Genomic DNA, 22,500 nt, shown 5'->3' on the forward strand with positions numbered 1-22,500 from the left:
TACAGTAATTATGAGAGAGTTATTTGTAAAAAGCTAAGTAGAATGTCTTACTGCTCAATGCACTCTTTAATTATCTGGAGATAGTACTTAGTTCTTTGATTTGTTTTTGTTTGTGGAAGTTTATTTAGCTTAATTAGAGTCATGAAATCATGAATTAAGAGAAGGGGTATTTAAATCAGGGGACGACTTCTCTTTCCCCTTGTCTTCCATGCTGCCTGCCTCAGTAGCCTGTGAAACAGCTGGAGAGCAAAACAGTCTGTCCCGGCTTTAATTACAAATAACTCATTAAAGATCAAAGGCCACAGGCAAGAAAGGGGGACCATTTTGTGTGTGTTCAGTTGTGTGTGTGTGAGCATGGGTGTGTATGTGTGTATAAGTGTGTGCATGTGTGTGTGCATGCGTGCGTGCGTGTATGTGTGTGTGTGTGTGTGTGTGTGTGTGTGTGTGTGTGTGTGTGTGTGTGTGTGTGTGTGTGTGTGTGTGTGTGTGTGTGTGTGTGTGTGTGTGTGTGTGTGTGTGTGTGTGTGTGAAATATGCGTGCATGCATGTTTGTGTGAGTGTGCATGTGTACATGTGAGTGTGTGTGTGTGGTATCTGTAAGTGCATTGGTGAAGGTGTAATTGAAGGGTGTAAAACCTAATCACTGTGCTCACCTGGTTTTCAACAAAGATGGATAACGTAAACATATCATGCGGACTCATGAGTGACACGCTGACCAAAAAATCATTGTGAAATGAAAAGCGAAAACATCAAACAGATTTAATCAGACGAGGTCGATAAGCATCCAGCCCCGGTTAATTCCCAACAAATTATCTAATCCAGATGTTGCACTTTGAGTGTAAACACAGTGCCCTTCAGAATCATAAAATAAATAAGCATGAAAGGGGTTTAGAGTTTCAAACAAAGCCTAACCCCGGCTCAAGACCTTTCCACAGTAGAAAAAAAGGGAGAATAAGTGAGAGAGTGAGAGAGAAAGAGAGAGAGAGAGAGAGACCACACTCCCCCTTCTCTGTCTTTTTGAAACAGGAAAATGTAAATATGGTAATATTTAGCACGTGTTTTAAAACAGATCAGTTTTCTCAAGCGAGAGGGGGAGAGAAAGAAAGAGAAAGAGAGAGAGAGAGAGAGAGAGAGAGAAAGAGAAAAAAAGGAAAAACAGGGCCACACACGAGAAAGGGCCGCCCCAGATTTCAGTGTGTGTTCCTCTTCGGAGCATGTGGACGTGCTGTGGGCTACTCTGTTTGCAAACTGTTCCACCCAGCACTTGGGACTCGCCACCACCACACACTCTACCACGTCTTCTGCGCTTCAAAACCTCAAACGCACCAGAATCATGTGTGTGTACGTCTGACAATACAACTACTTAACAATGAAAAAAACAAAAACCCTCCAGTCACCTAATCCATTCATGCCGAGGGTAATGTCTCTGAAGGCATGGTGGGAAAAAAAGAAAAACATTGGGATCGAGAGAGAGAGAGAGAGAGAGAGAGAGAGAACAGAGAGGGAGGAGTGCGAATAGAAACACTGGAGACATATGGATGTGTTTAAAGACCACCAGGGAAGGGAAACTTGTGCATTTTCGCATAAACCCAGATAAACTCCAAATATGTAATTACACGGGGGTTTAGGGCTTGTCTGTTGCCGATTCATTCAGGAATTTCTGGTCATGTCTTTGAGAGTTTTGGTGCGCAGCACTTGAAAAGATTCTTTAGTGATGGAATTACAGTTTCATTATGCAGTGTCCATATCCACAGCCTGGACCATCAGCACAGAAAGAGAGAGAGAGAGAGAGAGAAGCACAGACCAGCCTTTACAGAACCATTGGTGGAGGAAGAAAGCTTAAAAACGACATGAAAAGAGGAAGACAGGGGGGAAGGAAAAAAATGAGAACTCTCATAAAATACCTGCAGCACATTTTAAAACTTTCATCGCGTCCAGTATTTATGGTTCTTCGATTCCATGTCGGTGTTTGTAGCCAATTTGTTGTGCTCCAATAAATAGACTGCCCTATTTATCAGTCGACCACATGGCAGCCATTTATGAGGTCTAATGAGAGTCAGATGCTTTGTGCTTTGTGCAGAATGCTTTGTGTATATTTTCACATGCAGGTTTGACGCACTGACAGACCTGGACAGATAGCCGAGATGTACTACTACCATCAGGCCCTGACTTCCGTATCAGCTGCAAACAGCTATTGTGATTAGACGACAGCAGCAGAACTGGGGCCACTCACCCCATCTGCCCCCCCCCCCCCCCAACCTACCCCTAAACACACACACACACACACACACACACACACACAGAGACAGACAACGACCCTCTGACAAAATTAATGGCATCAGGCACTTTCAATTCTGGGCCATTATCACGTATCCCTTAGGAAGGGGGTCATGGGGATGTGTTTCTTTGACAAAGTTACGATCACACAAGCCCGAGGTATGGCAGCAATGAAAGGGAGGATAGACTGTTATCCTGCAGTCGGTGGCGTTGGAAGTGAAATGTGATGTAACATGCTAGCGAGATGAATCACCTCCTGGAAAAGCCTCACTCTGAAGCTCCCACTCGATCTCACTTTCACTCTGTTTTTAAAGAAGTTCAGGACAGGCACCACAGGCTTAAGCCTTACTGTGTTTGTGTTTGTGTTTGTATTTGTGCGTGCGTGTGTGTGTGTGTGTGTGTGTGTGTGTGTGTGTGTGTGTGTGTGTGTGTGTGTGTGTGTGTGTGTGTGTGTGTGTGTGTGTGTGTGTGTGTGTGTGTGTGTGTGTGTGTGTGTGTGTGTGTGTGTGTGTGTGTGTGTGTGTGTGTGTGTGTGTGTGTGTGTGTGTGTGTGTGTGTGTGTGTGTGTGTGTGTGTGTGTGTGTGTGTGTGTGTGTGTGTGTGTGTGTGTGTATTTCTAAGTGTTTATGACTATCTCTCTCTCTCTCTCTCTCTGTGTGTGTGTGTGTGTGTGTGTGTATTTCTAAGTGTTTATGACTATCTCTCTCTCTCTCTCTCTCTCTTCTCTGTGTGTGTGTGTGTGTGTGTGTGTGTATTTCTAAGTGTTTATGACTATCTCTCTCTCTCTCTCTCTCTGTGTGTGTGTGTGTGTGTGTTGCCAATTACCTCGGCTATAAATACAAGAATCCCATCCGTCACCGAGTTTCTGGGTGGCTGCAGCACCACCCTAATTGGTTTCAGATGGTCCCCCAGATCTCCCTCCCAGCAACAGCGCCGTCACACAGCCTGTGTGAGAGAGAAAAGACCGCAGGGGAGAAAGAAGACGGCGATGAGAAAAAAAAACATGACTGACAGTGGAGAAGTAAATATGGGGAGAGCAGAGGAATAAACAAGTAGATGTTAAAAGTGTCCTTTTCCATCTGCCACATCCCGGGTTGTTTAGTTGAGGGAGAATTGTGCAGAAATCTCACCAGGCTGTAACAAAGAGAAGTTAACTAAATGTTTTTATTTAGCTTTTTAAAAAGTCATGTTTAAAAAACAAAACACTATTTTTAAGACATAACACTCCCGTTCTTTTGCCTCTGGTCTTTTCTTATTTCTGGGTTGAATAATTTTTGGAGGTTATTTTTCGTTTGATAAATTGTCCCATAAGGTCACACATTCCTTGATCACAGGAATTCAGCTGAAAAAGTAAGTTCGGCCAAAACAAATGATTTCTGAGGCAGGTTGAAATGAGACCCGACACTTCTCCCAGTTTGATAGGGATCTAAAAAGCAAAGGAAAAGAAAACTTCGCACTTTGCTCAAAAGAAGTGTCATTAAAATCCCACAAATAAATCGCTGCCATGGTTTGGACACAATTCCAGACAGATTCCTGACCCCGTTTGCCCTCTGCCTTGCATTTATCATTATTATCTAAGCAGGGCATGCATCTTCATCACCACTACTATTTGGCTTTCAGTAAAGTTTATTCAACTGGTGCGTCTATAAAATCACGACTTTAATTATTTAAGTGGCTGTTTTTAGCTTGATGAGACATTGCGATTTTGTTAAAGCGCGGTACATCACACTGAGGGCAAGTCCCAATTCCCGGGATTAGCACCTCTTTGACGTAGGGATGTATGTAAAATGCTGTTTGTGACCCGTGCCTGGCTCGGGAGACAGCTGATCGATGGACATATATTAACACTAAATTAGAATTGATCAATGAGCAAGAGGACACCGTGACTCCGACAGACGGGGAGCTTAAACATTCTGGAACTGAAGGACTTCTCACTAAAACTCGAAGGAAAATGTCCCACTCACCTAAAAAATTGAAAAGGTTAGCACGCACATCTGTCACTGTGTGGTGCACGCGTAACATCTTTACCATTAAGTGTGAAAATGTAACTCACATAGGCCTAAAAAATGTCTAAACATTCGGCTCTTTAACTAGCTATTTAAGTGAGATAATGTTAGATAAGCAACCCTCTCATAAATGCGACAGGGAGTTCTATTGCTAGCTCACTATTTTGTCTTCAAAATTCCTTCAGCATAGGCGTTATTAGCCGCTCAACGTGCCATCACAGAATGGATTAAGGTGGCCTTGGGGAGGCGGTTTTGCCTTTTTAAGGTCGGAATCGATCCACGCTGGGTGAAATGTGTGTGGTGTGATGAGGAATGTATTAGGAGACGAGGAGGTTTTGAGGTTAATAGGCTACTCTACGCCAGTTGTGTGTTTGACTACGAGGGGGATCTCCGAAGAAACGTCAGAGTAGGCCTACTGAAGAATGCAAGAATTTCATTAAATCCCCTCATTAGACCGCACGGGCCTTATTTAGCACGGGCAGGAGAGGGCGGAGCAGCGTGTGGGTTCTCACCACGGACCCTCCACTGCACACACTTAGCCATTAACGCATACTGTGATAATTGCGCCCGCCTGTTGTCAGCTAATCAAACCATAACCATTAACAATGGAGTTCATTACGGCTCAGGATACGACCATTGGCTTTGTATACACTGCAATCATTTCATTGACGTTTATGTTGTACCTCTGAAAAAAATGTGTAGCCATGGTTTGTTCATGGGGTAAAATATGTGGCTGAACTCTTAGTGAACCACTTCAAGAGAGGTAGGCTTACACAGTAGTGGAAGAATGCCTGAAATTTAACTGTCAACATTAGTTGTCATGGTCATATGTAGGAGTTATTTTCCAGCTTAAAATAATACTATCTCTGAGTCAGTATTATATTGTTTGACCACAAAGAAGTCAGAAACAATATGCAACAGAATAATAGAGACATATCTATTACCGTATTTTGTTACAGGAAGAACTGTTTGCTGTACACTAAGTAATCCAGTGATTGTGGAAATTAGGCTTTTTATTTCAGACCATTACATTCTCCTTCATGATTTATAGATATGTACATAAATTGTAGTGACATTTTGAATGGTGACAGCTGAATCCCATTTTGCATGGTATATTCTATACTCTTTGTGAGTGGATAATATGTTTTTACCCCCTTCCATTTGCGTTTAGAGGTAGACTTGCATTTTCAGTGTGAAAAATCAGACTGTGGGGTTGGGCATCTGGAGGAGAACGAGGGAGAGAGGGTCAAGATGGAAGGAGAGAGAGGAGAGAGAGAGTTGGAGGAAAGGAGAGGGTGAAAAAGAGAATGGGCAGACACTCATAAAGGACGAAGGCTGCTTACTGAAGTGCGGGTCCTTGTGTAAATGGGGATGTACTAAACCTTTGCTAACCTGTATCGCCCAAGATAAAATATTTATATATGCCATTGTCTAATGGAGCGCCGCTGGAGAAGCGCCTTAATTTGTTTTCCTCCCTGGCAAATTAATTCCCTCCCCATCATCAGTGTCGGAGCGGATAGTGATTACTGCTGATCTATCTTTGGCCCCAGATAAAACAAGCTCTCGAGACATTTTAAATGGTCAAACTCCACTTTACAATTATGTCTCATCGGATTCGTGCATTTTCATAGATTAAAGGTGAAGCTGCAACACTTGAGGCAGATGGGTAGCAGCTTCTCTAGATTGCTTGCTCGCCCTCTCTTTCTCTCTCTCTCTCTTACAAACACACACACACGCACACTCTCTCTCTCTCACACACACACACACACACAGATACACAGGCTCACACTTTCTTCCTGTCTCTTCTTCCTCCTCCCTCTATTTCTCTCAGTCCTCTCCCCCCCACTCTTCTCTCTGCCTCTCATTTCCTTAATAGGTTGCACATTGGTGGAATACACTACAAAACAAGGACACAACTTTTTAAAGAGAAATGCCACCGTTAAAAGAGACGACAAACACAAAATGTATGCGATACCACTTGGCACGAAATGGCCATCAACACAACACAAGCCAAATCACAGGGGTATCCACAGAGGTGATATGAAAATACATACAAGCCTCATCAGATGCAAACAGTAATGTATGTAAATCTGACTCACACAGGCTTGTTGCCAAGGAAAATATCTTGATCCAGCAAAAGCAATAGAGCCTGTGAGTGTTAGGGGACTGATTTTCATGCTATTACCCGAAAATGGCAGCACTTTCGCTCTGTCAGAAAAGGCGTAATCATACTGAACGCATCAGACCTGGAGGCAGTGAAGGAACACCAAAGGCATAGAGCTTTTCTTGCCTTTTTTATTTTCCTTTTTTTGCTTTTGTTTATTTCTCCTGCCATCTTCTAAGACTTAGAGTACACCAGAGAGCGACCAGCACACACACCATGGAAAAAGAAATGAAAGTCAGTCCCACAAGTCAGCCCTTTCATCTGGTCCAACACAAAGACTACACTGCGTATTTCTCCCCAAAGTGACACTGAGGAGAGCCACCTCCTGTAGGAGAAGAGCTGAAGGTAGGACTATCAGAGATGGAAGATGGGAGATTGTTCTAGCAATTCGGATTTGTTTTTTTGTTTTTCAGGGGATTTGTGTGGATGCAGCACAAAAAAATACTGCGCAAGGCCATTTTAAAACAAAAATATGATAGAATTAATATCATAGTCTATAATACACATTTAATTTAATCCACAATAGAAATAGTAATAGTTTTATGATGCCATTAGCTGTAAGACAATAGCAGAATGCTATAATTGTAGGGATTGTATTGCTTGAAGAATGTGCTCAATGGTAAAATGTCCCCTGATTCAGTGAAATTCCTCTGAAAACCTTCTAAGAATTGTGTCGGTTTCTTGTATGTGCTAGCTCTTAAAACCACTTTAAACTGTCACTGAATAGAATCTAATATAGCAGTATAGTACTAAGGGCTGCAGAAATGTATATTTGTCTAGGCACTTTTTTGTACCTTTTGCGTTTTTCCGTAGTGACTGAAAGTGGACCAAGTAAAGAAACATTCTGCGGGCAGGCCCTTAAATGTGAACCACAGAAATGATGTAACTTAGAGTAATTGAATTTAACATAACTCAATTTAAAATATCAAGTTCAAATCTGTGACACTGCAAAACTCAATTTGTATGGAACATTTGGTGGGAGAGATAACTTGAAATAATGTTTACCAAGACGTGCTGAAGTGTGGCTAAAAGCTTCACAAAAACAACTAGCCTTGTCTTTTGAGCGTGGTGGTGGGTGGTCCAATGGCCTATGGATTTGTTTCCCCCTTTTTAGTTGATGTGTATTTTAATACATGTCTATTTATCTAGAGAACATTTGGTGTGGACACACACATATGGTAAATTTCACACCACTGCGATTCCATTGCATCCTTCATTTTTCTTTTTTTGTGCAAGTTTCTCGGATTAAGGGTCACCTGAAAACTGTCCAGCTCCGCTGAACCATTCCAACCTCTGAGCGATCAAAAACATTATTTGACGGAAAAGTCATGCTGCGACTTAACTCCCAAATACCATTGCCGTTTATAGAGGGAAGAGAGTGTAGTTTATAAATTTGAGAATAGTTCCAGAAAAGCAGAAGTGAACAGTTGAGTCTGTAATAATAATTTAAGAAAATGTTTATTGTTTTTAAAATGGCGGGTTAAGAAGGGTAAGTCACAGTTGGAGCTGATGGCCATTTGGACTCGTTGTTTTAAAGACCAGCTCCCTGTCTGCAGCTCAGGCCTTGCTGGCTATGAGTGACACCTATGGTCACAGGATCACTTTCTGGCCCAGGCTAGAGCTTCGTCCAAGCCATGGTGTAAGGGGCAGGCCAGACAGTCCAAGCCAAGCCACCCGTCCGATAACTTAGGTGATACACGTACAGAGCTTAGTGACCGCAACCTGAGCTGCTCTCTAAACAAATGAACTAAACTCCAAGCCCTGGTGCAACAGTAAGAGAATGAGACAGAGAAAGAGAGAGCAAGAGAGCTAAAGAGAGAGAGCAAGAAAAAAAGGACAGCACAAGAGAGAAAGAGAGAGGGCGAGAGAAAAAAGGAGATAGTGAGAGAGAAAGCCAGAGAAAGAGGGAGCAAAAGAAAAGGAGAGCACAAGAGAAAAACAGAAAGTGAGAGATCTTTCCGCCTTTCTCTGCTGCCCTGGGTTCCAGGTCCACACTTTGCCTGACAGGGCCGAGGCCTGGCCCCTATCGGCTGGCCGTTGGCCGCACTCACCCCTTTTTAATCTTTCACTAGTTGTTACTGTTGTTATTGCATGTGTTTTCATAAGGAAATGTTAGAAGTGCCTCTGATGGAGCTTAGAAGTGCCTCTGATGGAGCTTTTTCTTCATTCGTGGATGGTTTTGGGCTTTTTTTTTCTTTGTGTAAGCGAGAGGATGAATGACCTAATTGATTCACAGTGACAGTGATATGGGAGGAACGCTTTCTGACACAGTGACTCAAGTTAAAAGATACATGTTCCATTTTAGAGTTTTTTTTTTTGGTGAGAAGGGAGTTGTTTTCTCTTTACCTGTGATTTGCTTTCATCTCTCTTAATTTTCCTTCTCTCCTTTTTTCCCCTCCTTCCTTCATTCCCTCTCTTTGTTTCCCTTTTTCACAGACACTTGGCTCTCTCTCCACTCGCTTTCATCCTTCATTTTTTTAAACGCGCTTTCTACAATATCGCTCAGCCTCCCTCCATCCCCGGCTCGCTTCGCTCTCCCTCCTGTCCTTTATTAGTCTCCTCGGCTCTGCCAAGTTCCACAGAGAAGCACAGGAACCGAGGGAAAAAGGAGAGAACGAGAGCGAGTGCTGCTATTCCAGAGTGTGTAGCCAAAGTTAGCCTCGCCGCGTATTTACAGTCTCCTTCAGCTTAGACATCATCCGAAATGGATCTCTCTTTTTTTTTTTTTTTTTTTTTACTCATCCAGGCAACCTTCTTGCATTTCTATCTGACGATCTTAAGTAAATGAGCTGGGTGTCAGAGAAAAAGAGGGAGAGAGAAAGAAGGATGTGATAGTGGGCAGGGAGGAGAGGAGAAGCAAGAGGTGCGGAGACTAGCTACCCAGAGGAGAGAGAGCTTGGTGTTATTCCCTGGCATGGTTGGAAAGAAGTTAAGAGCTGTAATAGGAACAGTGTGTCTCACTGCATTCACCCGTACCCCCAAACACACACACACACACACACACACACACACACACACACAGCCGCCAACCCCTCTCTCCCACCCGTCTCTCTCTTGTGTGCTTTGCCCCAGCTGCCTATCAAAAACTAATATCCTCAAATTTGACGCTTATGTTGTCCTTCGAAATTAGAAAGAATCTGTGTCTAATGTTATAAGCCGAACCCCGGCTCCGCTGAACTTAGCCCCCATCACTGCTTGCATACTGCACCCCACATCCCCAAACACACACACTCTCACACATACACACACACTCTCTCTCTCTCACACACACAGACACACACACACCTCTTCATTGCCCTGTCTTTGCTTTCTCTCTGCCGTGCCCTCCCCTCCTCCTCCTCCTCCTCCTTTTCCTTTGCTCAGGCTATGCCACTGAGATCTCAGGATTTAAAGACCTACAGCACTCTGCCTCCAACCGGTCGGCCCTCCAATTCCCTCTGCCCCTGTCTACACCTCCCACCCCTCCACACACACATACGCACACACACACAGACACACACACACACACACCCCACACACACTACCACCACCAGCACTGCTGTCTCTTACTGCATGACTCTCTCCCTCTCTCTCTCTCCATCTCTCCTGTCTGTCCTTTCTTTAAATACAGTAACACAATCTGCGGGAAAACTGATATAATCTTTTCTAAACTATAAAAGTCAGTCACCCAGAGAAACATCTGCATGGTCAAATTTAAAACAAACTGTCAGGGAGTCGGGTAACCCATAAAGAGAGCATGTGAGGGAGAGGGTAGGGGGCAAAGAAAAAGGGAGGGAGGGAGAGAGGGAAGGATGGAGAGAGAGAGAGAGGGAGAGAGAGAAGGGGCTCCCTGTATATTTATCATGCTACCTCTCCTTGGGCACACAACCTTTTCTTTCTCTGTTGCTGTTTTTTTCTCTCTGACTCACCTCAACAACTGTGTTTATTTTCTCAGTTCACTGGAAGAGTTCATCTCTGACGTGTGGCTAATACCAAGCGTTTTAGAATTGTTTTTGTTCACCCATTTCTCTGTAGGAGAACCAGAGATGTATATCTTTTCTTATTCACTTCACTGGTACTGTACCGGCATTGTTTTTCTTTTCCTTTAAGAGTAATTTTAGAATCTGTCACATTCTATCACGTTGCATCTTTCATGATAAATGGATACTGTAGATAGATAGATAGATAGATAGATAGATAGATAGATAGATAGATAGGTATAATGTAGATAGATAAATATTTAGATAGATACTGTAGATACTTTATTGATTTGATAACAATTCATAAGAAAAACAATAGTGGGTGGCAACAGTAAATGTATGCAATCAATTCTATGTAAACTACAGGAGGCTGTATTGTGCGGTGAGATATATCATGTCAGTCAGGGGAGCCTTCCTCGGTGAATCAAAGAGCGCGGCTGTTGAAATGGTGTCTGTTTCCTCTCGGGCTCGAGACAAGCCCTTGGATTGGTTTAATTGGTGGAGTGACCCCGCCCTGGGAGGATGTTAACCCTTTGAGAGGAGATGTACAGGCTACTTCAGCCAGTCAAGTGCGGCAGCCCGGTCGCGAGCACATACGCCACTCGACTTCTCCCACATGGTAGTGCATATGGTGTGGGGGGAAGAGAAAGAGAGAAAGAGATTGAGGATGCACAGAGGTGGATGCACTAGCAGCAAACCTGCAGCTCAGACTCACTTTTTTTTTGCGAGCTCACACAGGAACACTCACATAATCGTTTTCACACAGAGGGACACGACGTTCCTGGCTAATGGCTTGAATAACATCCAGAGTGGCGCATTAAAACAGCAGCACGCAGGGGGCTAGTGGGGCGGGAGGGGGGAGAGAGAGGTATGATGGAAGGTGGGAGGTGTGTGTGTGCGGGGTGTGTGGAGGGGTTGGATGTTGCGATGGTGACAGTCACCACGGCTAATGCCACTCGGCCAATGGCGTCTCTAATTACTTGGCCTGGGGATGGCTTTTAGCTAAATCACATGCTCACTGAAGAGGCTGTATCAACAGAGACAAGGGCCTGAACAATTACATTAGGCCTCTCCCCCCACCAGGTCCAGCACCAACAATCGAGCTGATTTGCAGCCGTTTCATTGTTATTATCTCCACCGCACAATGATGTTTTCACTGTGATTTGGCGTCAGAGCAGAGGAAAGGACAGATAGTGCAACGGTAAATGAGACGAGAGGGAGAGAGAGAGTGAAGGCTGCTGCAGTGAGTGGGTCTGTCAGAGTGTGTGTGTGTGCATGTGTGTGTGTCCTACATGAGAGAGCTGAGTGCTGAGTGGGCCTCAGCTTTTAATTGATGCTGGAGAGGAGAGGGATGATTGTTCCAACAAGCTCGATAGTACACCACAAACACACGTACACCATGAAGCCGGCGCTCGCGCGTGCGCGCACACACACACACACACACACCATGTATGCAGTATTGTGTGTCTATGGAAAAGTGGTGTGATAATGCCGAGATCATTTGTACTCTCAACATTTTCTTACTTGGCTGACCCATTAATCATGTTTTGAAAGCATCCATCTGGGAACATATTTATTATTTTGCATGCGTTTTGTTTCCATGTATCGCATGAGGGATTGGAAATGACAGATTAGTGGTTATCAAAAAGTCGGTTTGTTCTCACATTACCATTTTTATTTTAAGAAATGGCGAAAGGGCTTTCAAAATGAGAGGAGCTTGCCTGGACACTCCTGAGCAGTAGAGAGGGACATTGAGAGACTTCGACATGGAGAGGAGGCTGGCAGGGTTTGGACAGCTTGGCTGTAGGGAGGGGGGGATAGTGGTGAGTGGGGGTGGTCGGGAGAGGAGAGCTAAGTGGGGTTGGATCACTCGACAGCCTGCCCCACCCTGTTGCCCTCGTCACACCCCCCTCCTGCAGGCGGCTCTCTCGGGGGGGGGGGGGTCACCCCACCCGTCAGATAGCACTGACACCAGTGGGGCCTACCCACTCACAGCCTGTTGGGGGGGTTAAAGAGAGAGAGAGGGAGGGAGAGAGAGAGAGAGCGATGGAGAAGGTGACTAGGCCTCTTCAGCTGAAGAGCGGCAGCAATCATTATGCATATTTAATATTTTTTCCCCCTCTCCTGAATCAACTCCCTCTCACTCTTCCTCTTTCTGCTCCCTCGTGACAAACATGAGACTAGCCCTCTGCTGGCCGCCCCCAACCCCCCCATGGTCACGGCACATGTGTAAATAGACAACGTAGTAGTCCGTACACAGACGCACAGAGCGTGGCCACAGGGCCAAATGCTGCCGTCAGCACGTCCGAATCTGCTACTGGGGCATCATCGCAGTCTGTGAGGGAGCACAACAGGTGGCGTGCCATGGAGCCAACCATAGAGAGAGAGAGAGAGAGAGAGAGAGAGACAGAGAGAAGAGAAAGAGAAATGGGAGACAGAGAGAGAGAAAGAGAGGAGTGAAATGGATGTAGTTGAGAAATCACTGTGCTTTCACTCTTCCAATATGTGGTGGAGGTGATGGTGGTTCTGAAGAAGCGGTGAGCTGCAAAGGTCTGAGACAATGGCACCAGTCAACAGTGAGGTTGTCCTTCCCCTTGTGCAATCACTCCACCTTACACCCCCATCTCACACACACACACACACACACACACACACACACACAGAAAGAGAGAGAGAGAGACACAACCTACACCTTTCTTCTCCAACCACCACCCCCCTCCCCTCTGCCTTCATGTCTCTTTCTCTCTCCCCCACTTCTCTCACATATAAAAGCAAGCTAGTGGAATCACTGGGCATACGGTGAAAGGGCGACATGGCATTTTAGTGGGGGCCGGGTGAGGGGGCTGGAGGAGAGATGTAGAGAGCAGTGGGAGTGTATGGGGGCATGGGGGTTGTTGGTGCCAGAGAGGACTCCTGGAGTGGCCAGTGCAACGCTATGATTTCAGGAGGCTTTTTATCTGAATGATTGCCCCCAATTAGATCGTGTTTGGGGTAGGTGAGAATGAGCCTAGATCTGGAAGGGGTGGGGGGTGGAGGCCTGCTGGAGAGGCCTGATGGAGGGGTGGTCGAGAGGGTGTGTGTCGGGGGCTTGTCTGAGGTGGGGATGGGTGGAGGGTGAAGGGTGAAGTAGAGGATGGGGGGTGGGGGGGGGTTGGGGGTATGATGCCCAAGAACCTACCCTGATGAGCCACCCGGGATTCTCATCCATATGTATTAGCCACCCTCTGCTTGAATCCACACAACAAACACGAGAGTTGGGTGGGGGTTGAAGAAAGAAAAACAAGAACATCAAAAACGCCGCCACACATTGCGACTTGGCCGCAATAATTACTTTGTTGCTCTTGTTGCGTTTGAATTGGAATGACGTTAAGTACACACACATTTACACATATAAACGCATATACACTTACGCACACACACACACGTACACACATATACACATACTCACACATGCGTATACCATCTGGATAATGTGCTTCCAGGCTAAAAGCTGTCACCTCAACCCACTTCCTGACTAATCAGTGTAGAACAGAATGTTAACACCAGCTAGAGCCCAGACCGCACCCTCAAGCCATCGGCTGCTCATGGGAACGGTCCTGGGAGGAAACAGCACGACCCTACACGTCTTTATCCCTCAATATGAGTGTGTGGGATCTGCAAATCTCATCAGCCTCTGTCAGCTTCTGATTTGTTTTTTGTGAATTCAAAAAAATAAGATTTAGAGAGTATTAATCTGATACTATAAACACAGATTAGTGTGTCATTCACTACTGTATTGGATTTGTTTTTACTTGAGCAGTCTGCAGAGTGTGTGTGTGTGTGTGTATCTCTCTCTCTGTGTATGTGTGTGTGTGTGTGTGTATGTCTGTGGTAATGTGGTGTATCCATGTGTATGAGTGAAAGCACCTGTGTATTGAGTGTGCGGGCCTGTTTGCATTGTCCTCCACTCCAGATTGGGAGCAAGCTGGGGAAAAAGAAAGGGGGCTCAGTGTTTTTTATTTAGACAAATGTTATTTTTGTGCCGTCTCCATGAAATAGTTACTGGTCTTGAGACACACACGCTGTTTCCTGGCAGAACTTGAATAACCTTGCTCTCCTCGCCACTCCTCCATCCCTCCCTCTCTTCCTCCCTCCCTCTCTCGCTCCCTCACTCTCTCCATAGACCCTCTTGTATCACGGCTGAATGAGAGAATACAGGGCCTCTCCACTACACAGGCTCAACATTAGCCTTCCATTTCTCCCTCTCTATTTCTCTCTCTTTTACACACACACACACACACACACACACACACATACACACATACACACTCACACTCACACTGGCACACTCGTCTCTCAATAGGTGTATTAAAATCGTTCCCTTTTCCCCACTGCTTGGCCTAGCCGGGGGATTCCGGAAAGCTCCTGCCAAGCACATCGGGATACGCAATCCCCCTCCCTCCGTGGCCCAGTTCCCTTCTCGACTGGACTGGACCTCCGTTCCGTTTTTTTTAAATATTACTCCATAAAACAGTCCATCTGAGTGGTCGTAATCCGTGCCAAGCTCTGCAGCAGACTCTGAAGCATTAGAGCCTTCTGTCCACACTCACCGTCCAGCCACCATCACTATATCAAATCACAACCCCGTGTGCGTTGCTTCAAGTGACCGTGAGGGTTGTCTCGGACGTATTAACAGATTGACACCATCACACCCGGCTGCTGCCCAGTCCGGGCAGGGTCATGTCGAGGAACGCCGTACCCAGTAACTCAGGGCTTCAACGGAGACGTAACAGGTGCGAAGAGGGGGGCAAGAGGAAGGCCAAAGGCTCACTGTCTCACTGTCTCCATGGGCTTAAGGCAGCATTACTGGCACTGGGAGCTGGAGAGGGAAAGAAATAGAGGGAGGGAGAGAGGGAAGAGAGAGAGAGGGAGAATGGGGGAAGCCTGCCTCCATAAATCACAGTTAACATGTAAATGCCACTGCAACGCATTCCTCTGGAGAACAGGAGACTCTGCTACTCTGCTGCTGTGAGTTCCTTTCTCTTTCGGCTGCTGCTGTTGTTTTAAGGATACCCCCCTCTTCACACAGTCATTCACACACACACACACACACATGCTCACACAGACTCACACATACATGCACAGTCACATACACACACACACACACACACACACACACACACACACACACAAACACACTCATACACATACGCACACACACACAGACACACAAACACACACACAGACAGAAAGGGCTTGTTTTCCTTCCACGTCTCCACCCCTAACTGAAGCGCTCCAAAAAGCTAATAGAGCTAATAGTTTAATGTGAGGAAGAGTGGTTAAGGGTTTCCTGTGACTTCTGCCATTATAGTCGTCATCAGAATGGGCACTTAATCTTTCTTGCCTTCCCCTCACCACAAAGCTGTGTGCGCTCTGGAGTCGGCTAATCGTGTATGTACAGTAGCTCAGAAAGAAAGCACACAGTTCAGAGGTTTTGTCAGGGAGTTGAAATAAACTTGAGCAAAAGCGGAGCAAATAGAGGGCCTTGAGGAGAGAGTAGGAGTTGCAGGGGGCAGTGTGTTCTCGGCTGAGAGCTGACTTGGACCCCCACACACACACACACACCCAATTAACCCCAGACTCGACACACATGGAGGAGAGGTCTGTGGAAGATGGAACCATGGATAGATATTGGTGTGTGTGTGTGTATGTGTGTGTGTGTGTGTGTATGTGTGTGTGTGTGTGTGTGTGTGTGTGTGTTGGGGGGATGATGCAGAGGAGTGAGGGCAAAGCTAAGAGGTAGGTGAGTTTACATTATCATCAGTGCAGATGTGAATCTCCTGTTTATGCTCGGATGGCCGGCGCAATCATTCGCTCAAACAATACAGTCACTTCCACGCTCGGCCTGGCGTGGCTTGTTTGAACGTTTCCCATAATTGAGAGATGGAGGGGGGGTAAACAGTGACAGCGGCGTAGGAGACGCAAGTTGGAGAGATCTTAATCTCCGCTGGCCTTGTTTGGAGTGGCAGTGGTACTGATTGCAGAGGCAGGAAGAGTCTCGGATCAGTGTTGGGAAGCGGATAGGAACCCGGCGTGGTGGGATATTTTTTTTTTTCGGTGAGAGTGGAAAGGGGTCTTGGGAATTCTTGATCAACATCTGTGTGAAACAGGATTCCAAAAAAACAACAGGAACGTTTGATGACAGGGAGACCGTTTACGGAATGTCTCATCTTCCCCTGAGCTGGATTTCGACACGGCGTCACACGCCATACGCATTGCAACCTCGCGGGGGGAACCTCACTTCCACTGTGGCTGATACCCTGCACAACAGTAAACTGTGTATGTGCAACTATGTATGTACAAGACACAGCACCCTGAAGTACAGCATAACCGCATCAAGCTGTGACAAAACAAGTGGTCTCTGCCCTCTCACTTCGTAGCCCGCTATGTACTTCACGGACGGTCTAATAACCCTGACAATAGGGGAGAACACCGAGAGATATTTGATGACTGGATCGTGTTGCCAGAAGATGATAGATTGAGCCGGGTGCTCCTTTCCAAAGAACACATTACCTACACAGCGGTGGAAAAGCTAATATCGGCGCACATCGGCGGGCCATGGAGCAATTTTGAAGGCTAACGGGAGGCCGCGGTTGGTTCGGATTCACTGCATGATGGTAAATTAACGAGCCCAACTGGTGGTTAGCACAGAAGGGCCCTCGCGAGGTCAAAGATGAGTGTCCGGTCTGATAACGATAACGCCTCCCCTCGCTCTCCCTGCCAGGGAAGTCCCATACTTGCCTCACTAACGCCCCCCACACACACACACACCCACCCACCACCACCACCTTCTACCTATAACCCATCTACCCTCGCACCCCCACATCAAAGACCATCAATCTCCCTCAGTACAGGGAGAAAGGCAAATATTTAGAGAAGGACTGAGCCCCCATAAATCTGTTGTGGGAGAGTGAGGGAGAACACGATACCCCCCTACCCCCTCCTCGCTCCCCGATCCCTGAGCAGCCCTCAAGCTTGACAGCCAGAGGAAGCTGGGGAAGAATCGGAGCAAAGGAACCCGACAGAAAGAGCGAGAGAAGGAGAAGGAAAGCAGCTCTGTGCCAAGGCCTGTGAGGAAGAGAGGGGATTTGAGATTAGGATGATAGACAAAGAGAGAATGAATGTGTGTGTAAGAAAGAGAGAGAGACAGAGTGAGAGAGGAGGGGTGGGGGGAGACTTGTTACACATACATAAACACAGATCTATAGACTATAGCTTAGACACACACACACACACACACACACACACACACACACAGACTCAACTCCCTGCCTGTGATTTACTATAACAACTCTGGGTTCCACTTGAGTGAGACTCGAGAATATCACCAAGTATTTATGTCCCTTTTCATTTTAAAACAATATGGTGTTTCGGCCATAAAGAAAGGAACGCTGTGCTGACAGGTCAGGGTTGAAAGGTCACGGCAGGAGTAAATTGAGGGCAGATGAAGCCCCCCACCGACCCCCAGCCCACCGCCCGTGCTCAAAGCAAAGGCCTATTACAGGAGAAAAGCACCGCAGAGAATGGGGAGAGGCTCCAACAGTGGAGCGACACAAAGCTGTTTGGAGACCCCACACCAGAGTGGCCACTCTCACTATGTCCTTTATTAGTGAGGATGAGTCAACGGCTAACGACGGCCAAATACCTGAACATCTGCTCAGTGGCATCAGGAGAATAGAGATGACTCACCCCCTAATGTCTCCTGTCAATATTGAGTACGGTATGTGTGGTTGCTTGGATCACCATTATGTTGGTTGGTTGGTAAAGTGGACATAAAGTAATTGCATGGCTCCTGACAAGCATGATCTCCAGTACAAAAACTGTTGGCCAAGCTTGGCATGCCGGCCACAAACTCTCCTACCCTACATGGACAAATTGGAATTTTGAAATTCCAAGAATTCCTAAATACACATAACTGTTTAAATATATTAGTGACAAACAGTAATGATTAGCAAGGGTGGTTAATGTCCATTCCTTAGGGTAAAACGCATTTGTCACTAAGATGGATTTAGTTAATATGGCTACTCTTGCTTGCAGCTGGATCCTGTTCAGAAACCTATGACTATAATAAAACGCATTAAAAGGAGGACATGCAGAGAAAATTGATTCAAACATTTTTTTGTTGATAGCTGATAGCTGACAACTTAATACACACTGCCTATCAACTTAACACATACTTTAAACTACACAAAATAAAATTGGGCAGTTTAAAGTTTGATGTGCAGTGTTTTCAGTGTAGTTTTGCTGTAGTTAATGTACTTATAGTGCACCCTAGCCTGTCAACCTTAAAAATGGATATTTTTACAGTTGCCAGTGGCCATTTGATTTCAAATGTTGGAGTAGCAATTATTTTTAATTTGCGGACGTTCTGTTTTTTGCAAATGTACTGACTAAGTGTGGGGGTGGGGGGGCAATGCTAGTCCTACAACTGCATTGACTATTGAGTACCAGCTTGTCTGTCAGTATGGTGGGGTCATACTAAGATCTTTTAGATTTATTTATCTTTTAGCATATTTCAGATAGGCTCCTTTCTGCATCTTAATGAGTCTGGTGTGTAGTGTGAGCTTTGGCTTCATGTTTGTCCTGTAAAATTATCTCCTCCAGTGACTTATAAATTCTTTGCATTCTTGTCATGCACATATTTTAAAAGCAACTGTTATGACACCTGCTAATATTCGTAGATTTAATGTGACAAAGTTGACATAATGGATTGTCAATCATGTATGGCCTGTTACATTTGGCCTGTCATTTTTTAAGTGACAGTAGCTATTGGCTTCACCTATAAAAATGCTCACCCACGGCAAAGGGTGCGATCTGCTGATGTGCTGTTCATGTCGGGCAAGATATCAATGAGTTCCCCTCCCCATGGTATTAGAAGCATTCACATACACACACATCCGTTCACACACATGCATAAACATCCTAACACCTAACTGCTCATGTCATACACACACACACACACACACACACACACACACACACACACACACACACACACACACACACGTTCACACACATGCATAAACATGCAAACCCATAACCGCTCATGTCACACACACACACACGTTCACACACATGCATAAACATCCAAACACATAACCTCTCATGTCACACACACACACACGTTCACACACATGCATAAACATCCAAACACATAACCTCTCATGTCACACACACACACACACATTCACACACATGCATAAACATCCAAACACATAACCTCTCATGTCACTCACATACACAAGGGCGCACACACACACACACACATCAACATACAACATACATATTGGCATTAGTGTTGCACAATACTTGAAAAATATCACGATACCCTGAAATTAAAAATTTTATGATACTCCATTATGTTAGATCGGGACCTTAAGAATGGTGTTTTTATCAGGTTTTAATAAAAGCTTTATTAGTTATTAGTTTTTTTCCATCTATCATATTACTTCTATTACTGATGTTTACATTTTTTGCCATGATGTCATTTAGATTGGTATCGTAGTATCAGAGTCATAATTTTGGTATTGTGACAACACAAACTGGCATATATATACCCTATCTCTCTCACACAAACAAACAAACAAACACGCACACATTTACATACACACATGAGACACATGCACCCACATAAAGTATATATACGCTCTCTCACTCACTCCCACTTACACAGGCCCTAGGTCCCTATCTGCCAGCTGTCAAGCTGTAGTGAGGGATTTATGGAGATTTGCTGCTCCCCGGCCTCTCCCTCTCCTTCTCCCTAGCCACGCTGCACTCCCTGGGGCAGCCAGGAATCGATCCCTGGGCAAGGAGAGGGAGAGGACCAGGCCACCCTCTGGAGCTGGACCTGTCCTGACAGACTGCCCTATTAACTGCAATCCCCTCCCAGTGGGACCTGGGGAGGGGCGGAGACAGACACACACACACACACACACACAAATACACACACACACACACATCTCAGATGTCTTCATTAGGATGTCAACGAAGCAAAAAAAAAAGAAAATTCTCTTTTTCTTTTTTTCATTCCTCCATCCTCCTCTCACTTTCTCGGCCTCTCTCTGCTCAGTGTTATTGTGAGCGGGTTTGTTGGCATTCTAGGCTGCGCTGTGCCGTGCCGCCCCGCCCGCCTCGTGGCTGTGAAATGTCACGTCTCTGATGGCGCAGCACGACGCGCTGCTTCAGTGTCAATAATTAAAGATACATCAGCGGCGCGGCCAGACAGAAGACTCTTTACACAAGTGTTATTTCTGCCCCGTGAAAACACAGAGAATCGGAAATGTCTTCCGTAACCGATTAGCATTCTAGATGCTATCTTTTGAAACAGGCCATTGTTTTCAGTTTGATACCTTGTTGTTGTATAATGTTTCACTGTCTTATTTTCATTTTGTATCTCAATCTTAATCTTTGTTTCATTGACTCTTAACTAACACGCTCTCTCTCTCTCTCTCTCTCTCTCTATCTATCTACTCTATCTCCTCTATCTCTCTCTCTTTCTCTCTCTCACTCTCTACTCTATCTCCGCTCTCTCTCATGCTCTTTCTTCCTTTCTCTTTCTCTTTCTCTCTCTCTCTCTCTCTCTCTCTATCTATCTATCTATCTCCTCTATCTCCTCTATCTCTCTCTCTTTCTCTCTCACTCTCTCTACTCTATCTCCGCTCTCTCTCATGCTCTTTCTTCCTTTCTCTTTCTCTACCTCCTCTCTACCTCCTCCTCTCTTTCTCTCTATCTCTATATATCTCCTATATATATACTTTTCCTTTTTATCTCTCTCCACTTCAGCTCCTGTGTGGCCCGGGCAGTGAGAGGTCCCTTGTCTGCGTGTTTGACACGTGTCTTCCTGTGAGGCTGGCCGAGGCTGCCCTGAGCCTCAGTGGGAAACCTGCGCTCTGTCCAGGGCCCTGCCAGATTCAATTACACACCTCCACCACAGGGCCCGAGACAAAGGAAGCCTCGCGCACTCCCCAGGAAAAAGACCACGGCGCTCAGGACGACAGGAGGTGGACCGACCGGACACACCACCGCTATCCAAAGACTACTCTAAGTCCTGAAGTAAAGTACACACTTTACACACACACACACACACACACACACACACACACACACACACACACACACACACACACACACACACACACACTCACACATGCAATATGAATTATTTTGAATGTATATTATTTCATGGCTTCCCACCAAGGGCAGATGGTTACAGAGGGGGGAAGGTTTGTAATGAGATTAGCCTGGTCATGGAAAATGTTATGGACACCTGTCCGTGTGTGTGTGTGTGTGAGAGAGAGGGAGAGAGAGAGAGAGAGAGAAAGAAAGAGAGTATGTGTGTGTGTGTGAGAGAGACTGTGTGAGAGTGAGTGTGTGTGTGTGTGTGTGCTTGTAGTTTAGAAGAGTGCAGGCATGTGCAGGGCCACCCTGGTTTCCTATACTCCTCTGGAGTTCAATGCAGGGCGGCCTGGTGACCACAGAGCGAGCAGTGGGGGGGAACGGTCAGAGGACTTGAGTATAGGATAGGGAGCGATGGAGGGTGGGCTCCTGAAGAGGGGGCCATGGACATGTAATTGCTTCTTACTGATCCTAATAGCACATCTAAAGCGCCGGCACTTCACCAGACCTCTGCAGAGACACACCAGGCTGGGCCTGTTCATTATCACCGTGACCCCCTACATCTTGCATAGACAACGCCAACCACCCACCCCACACACACACACACACACACATACACACACTTATGGACATACATACACTCTCTCTCTCTTCAGCAAACTCTTCACCACCGCCCCAGAGCTCCCCCTCCCTGTCCTCCCCCAAAAGAGCTCCCTACCACTGCCATTGTCTCGGGGGATTAATTGGAGCGATGTACCCCATTGTGTGGTGGCTGAATGGCCGTGGAGGGCTCCATTGTAGGGTTGAATGGGGGCAGGAGTGTTCATTAGGTGTGCAGCTGAATATGGGGCTCCTATTGTTGGGGTGGGGGGGGGGGGGGGCATGCAGCGGGGGTGAGGGCTACAGCTCGAAGAGGCAGCCAAAGGAGTGTGTGGTGTGT

The 22,500-nt window shown here is 45.9% G+C and overlaps 1 protein-coding gene across 1 annotated transcript in view; it reads right to left on the reverse strand.

The window, feature by feature from the left end:
- The window catches only part of foxd2 (forkhead box D2), a 79,312-nt gene that overhangs the window by 19,965 nt on the left and 36,847 nt on the right, over positions 1-22,500 (reverse strand). The window contains exons 3-4 of the mRNA XM_048253101.1: positions 14,313-14,370; positions 3,103-3,222 (exon numbers count right to left, since the gene is read on the reverse strand). Coding sequence (XP_048109058.1) covers positions 3,164-3,222; positions 14,313-14,370 — 117 coding nt within the window. The 3' untranslated portion in view covers positions 3,103-3,163. The remainder of the gene's footprint in view (positions 1-3,102; positions 3,223-14,312; positions 14,371-22,500) is intronic.

Source organism: Alosa alosa, chromosome 9 (assembly GCF_017589495.1).
Source record: "Alosa alosa isolate M-15738 ecotype Scorff River chromosome 9, AALO_Geno_1.1, whole genome shotgun sequence".
Classification (NCBI taxonomy): Eukaryota; Metazoa; Chordata; class Actinopteri; order Clupeiformes; family Clupeidae; genus Alosa; species Alosa alosa.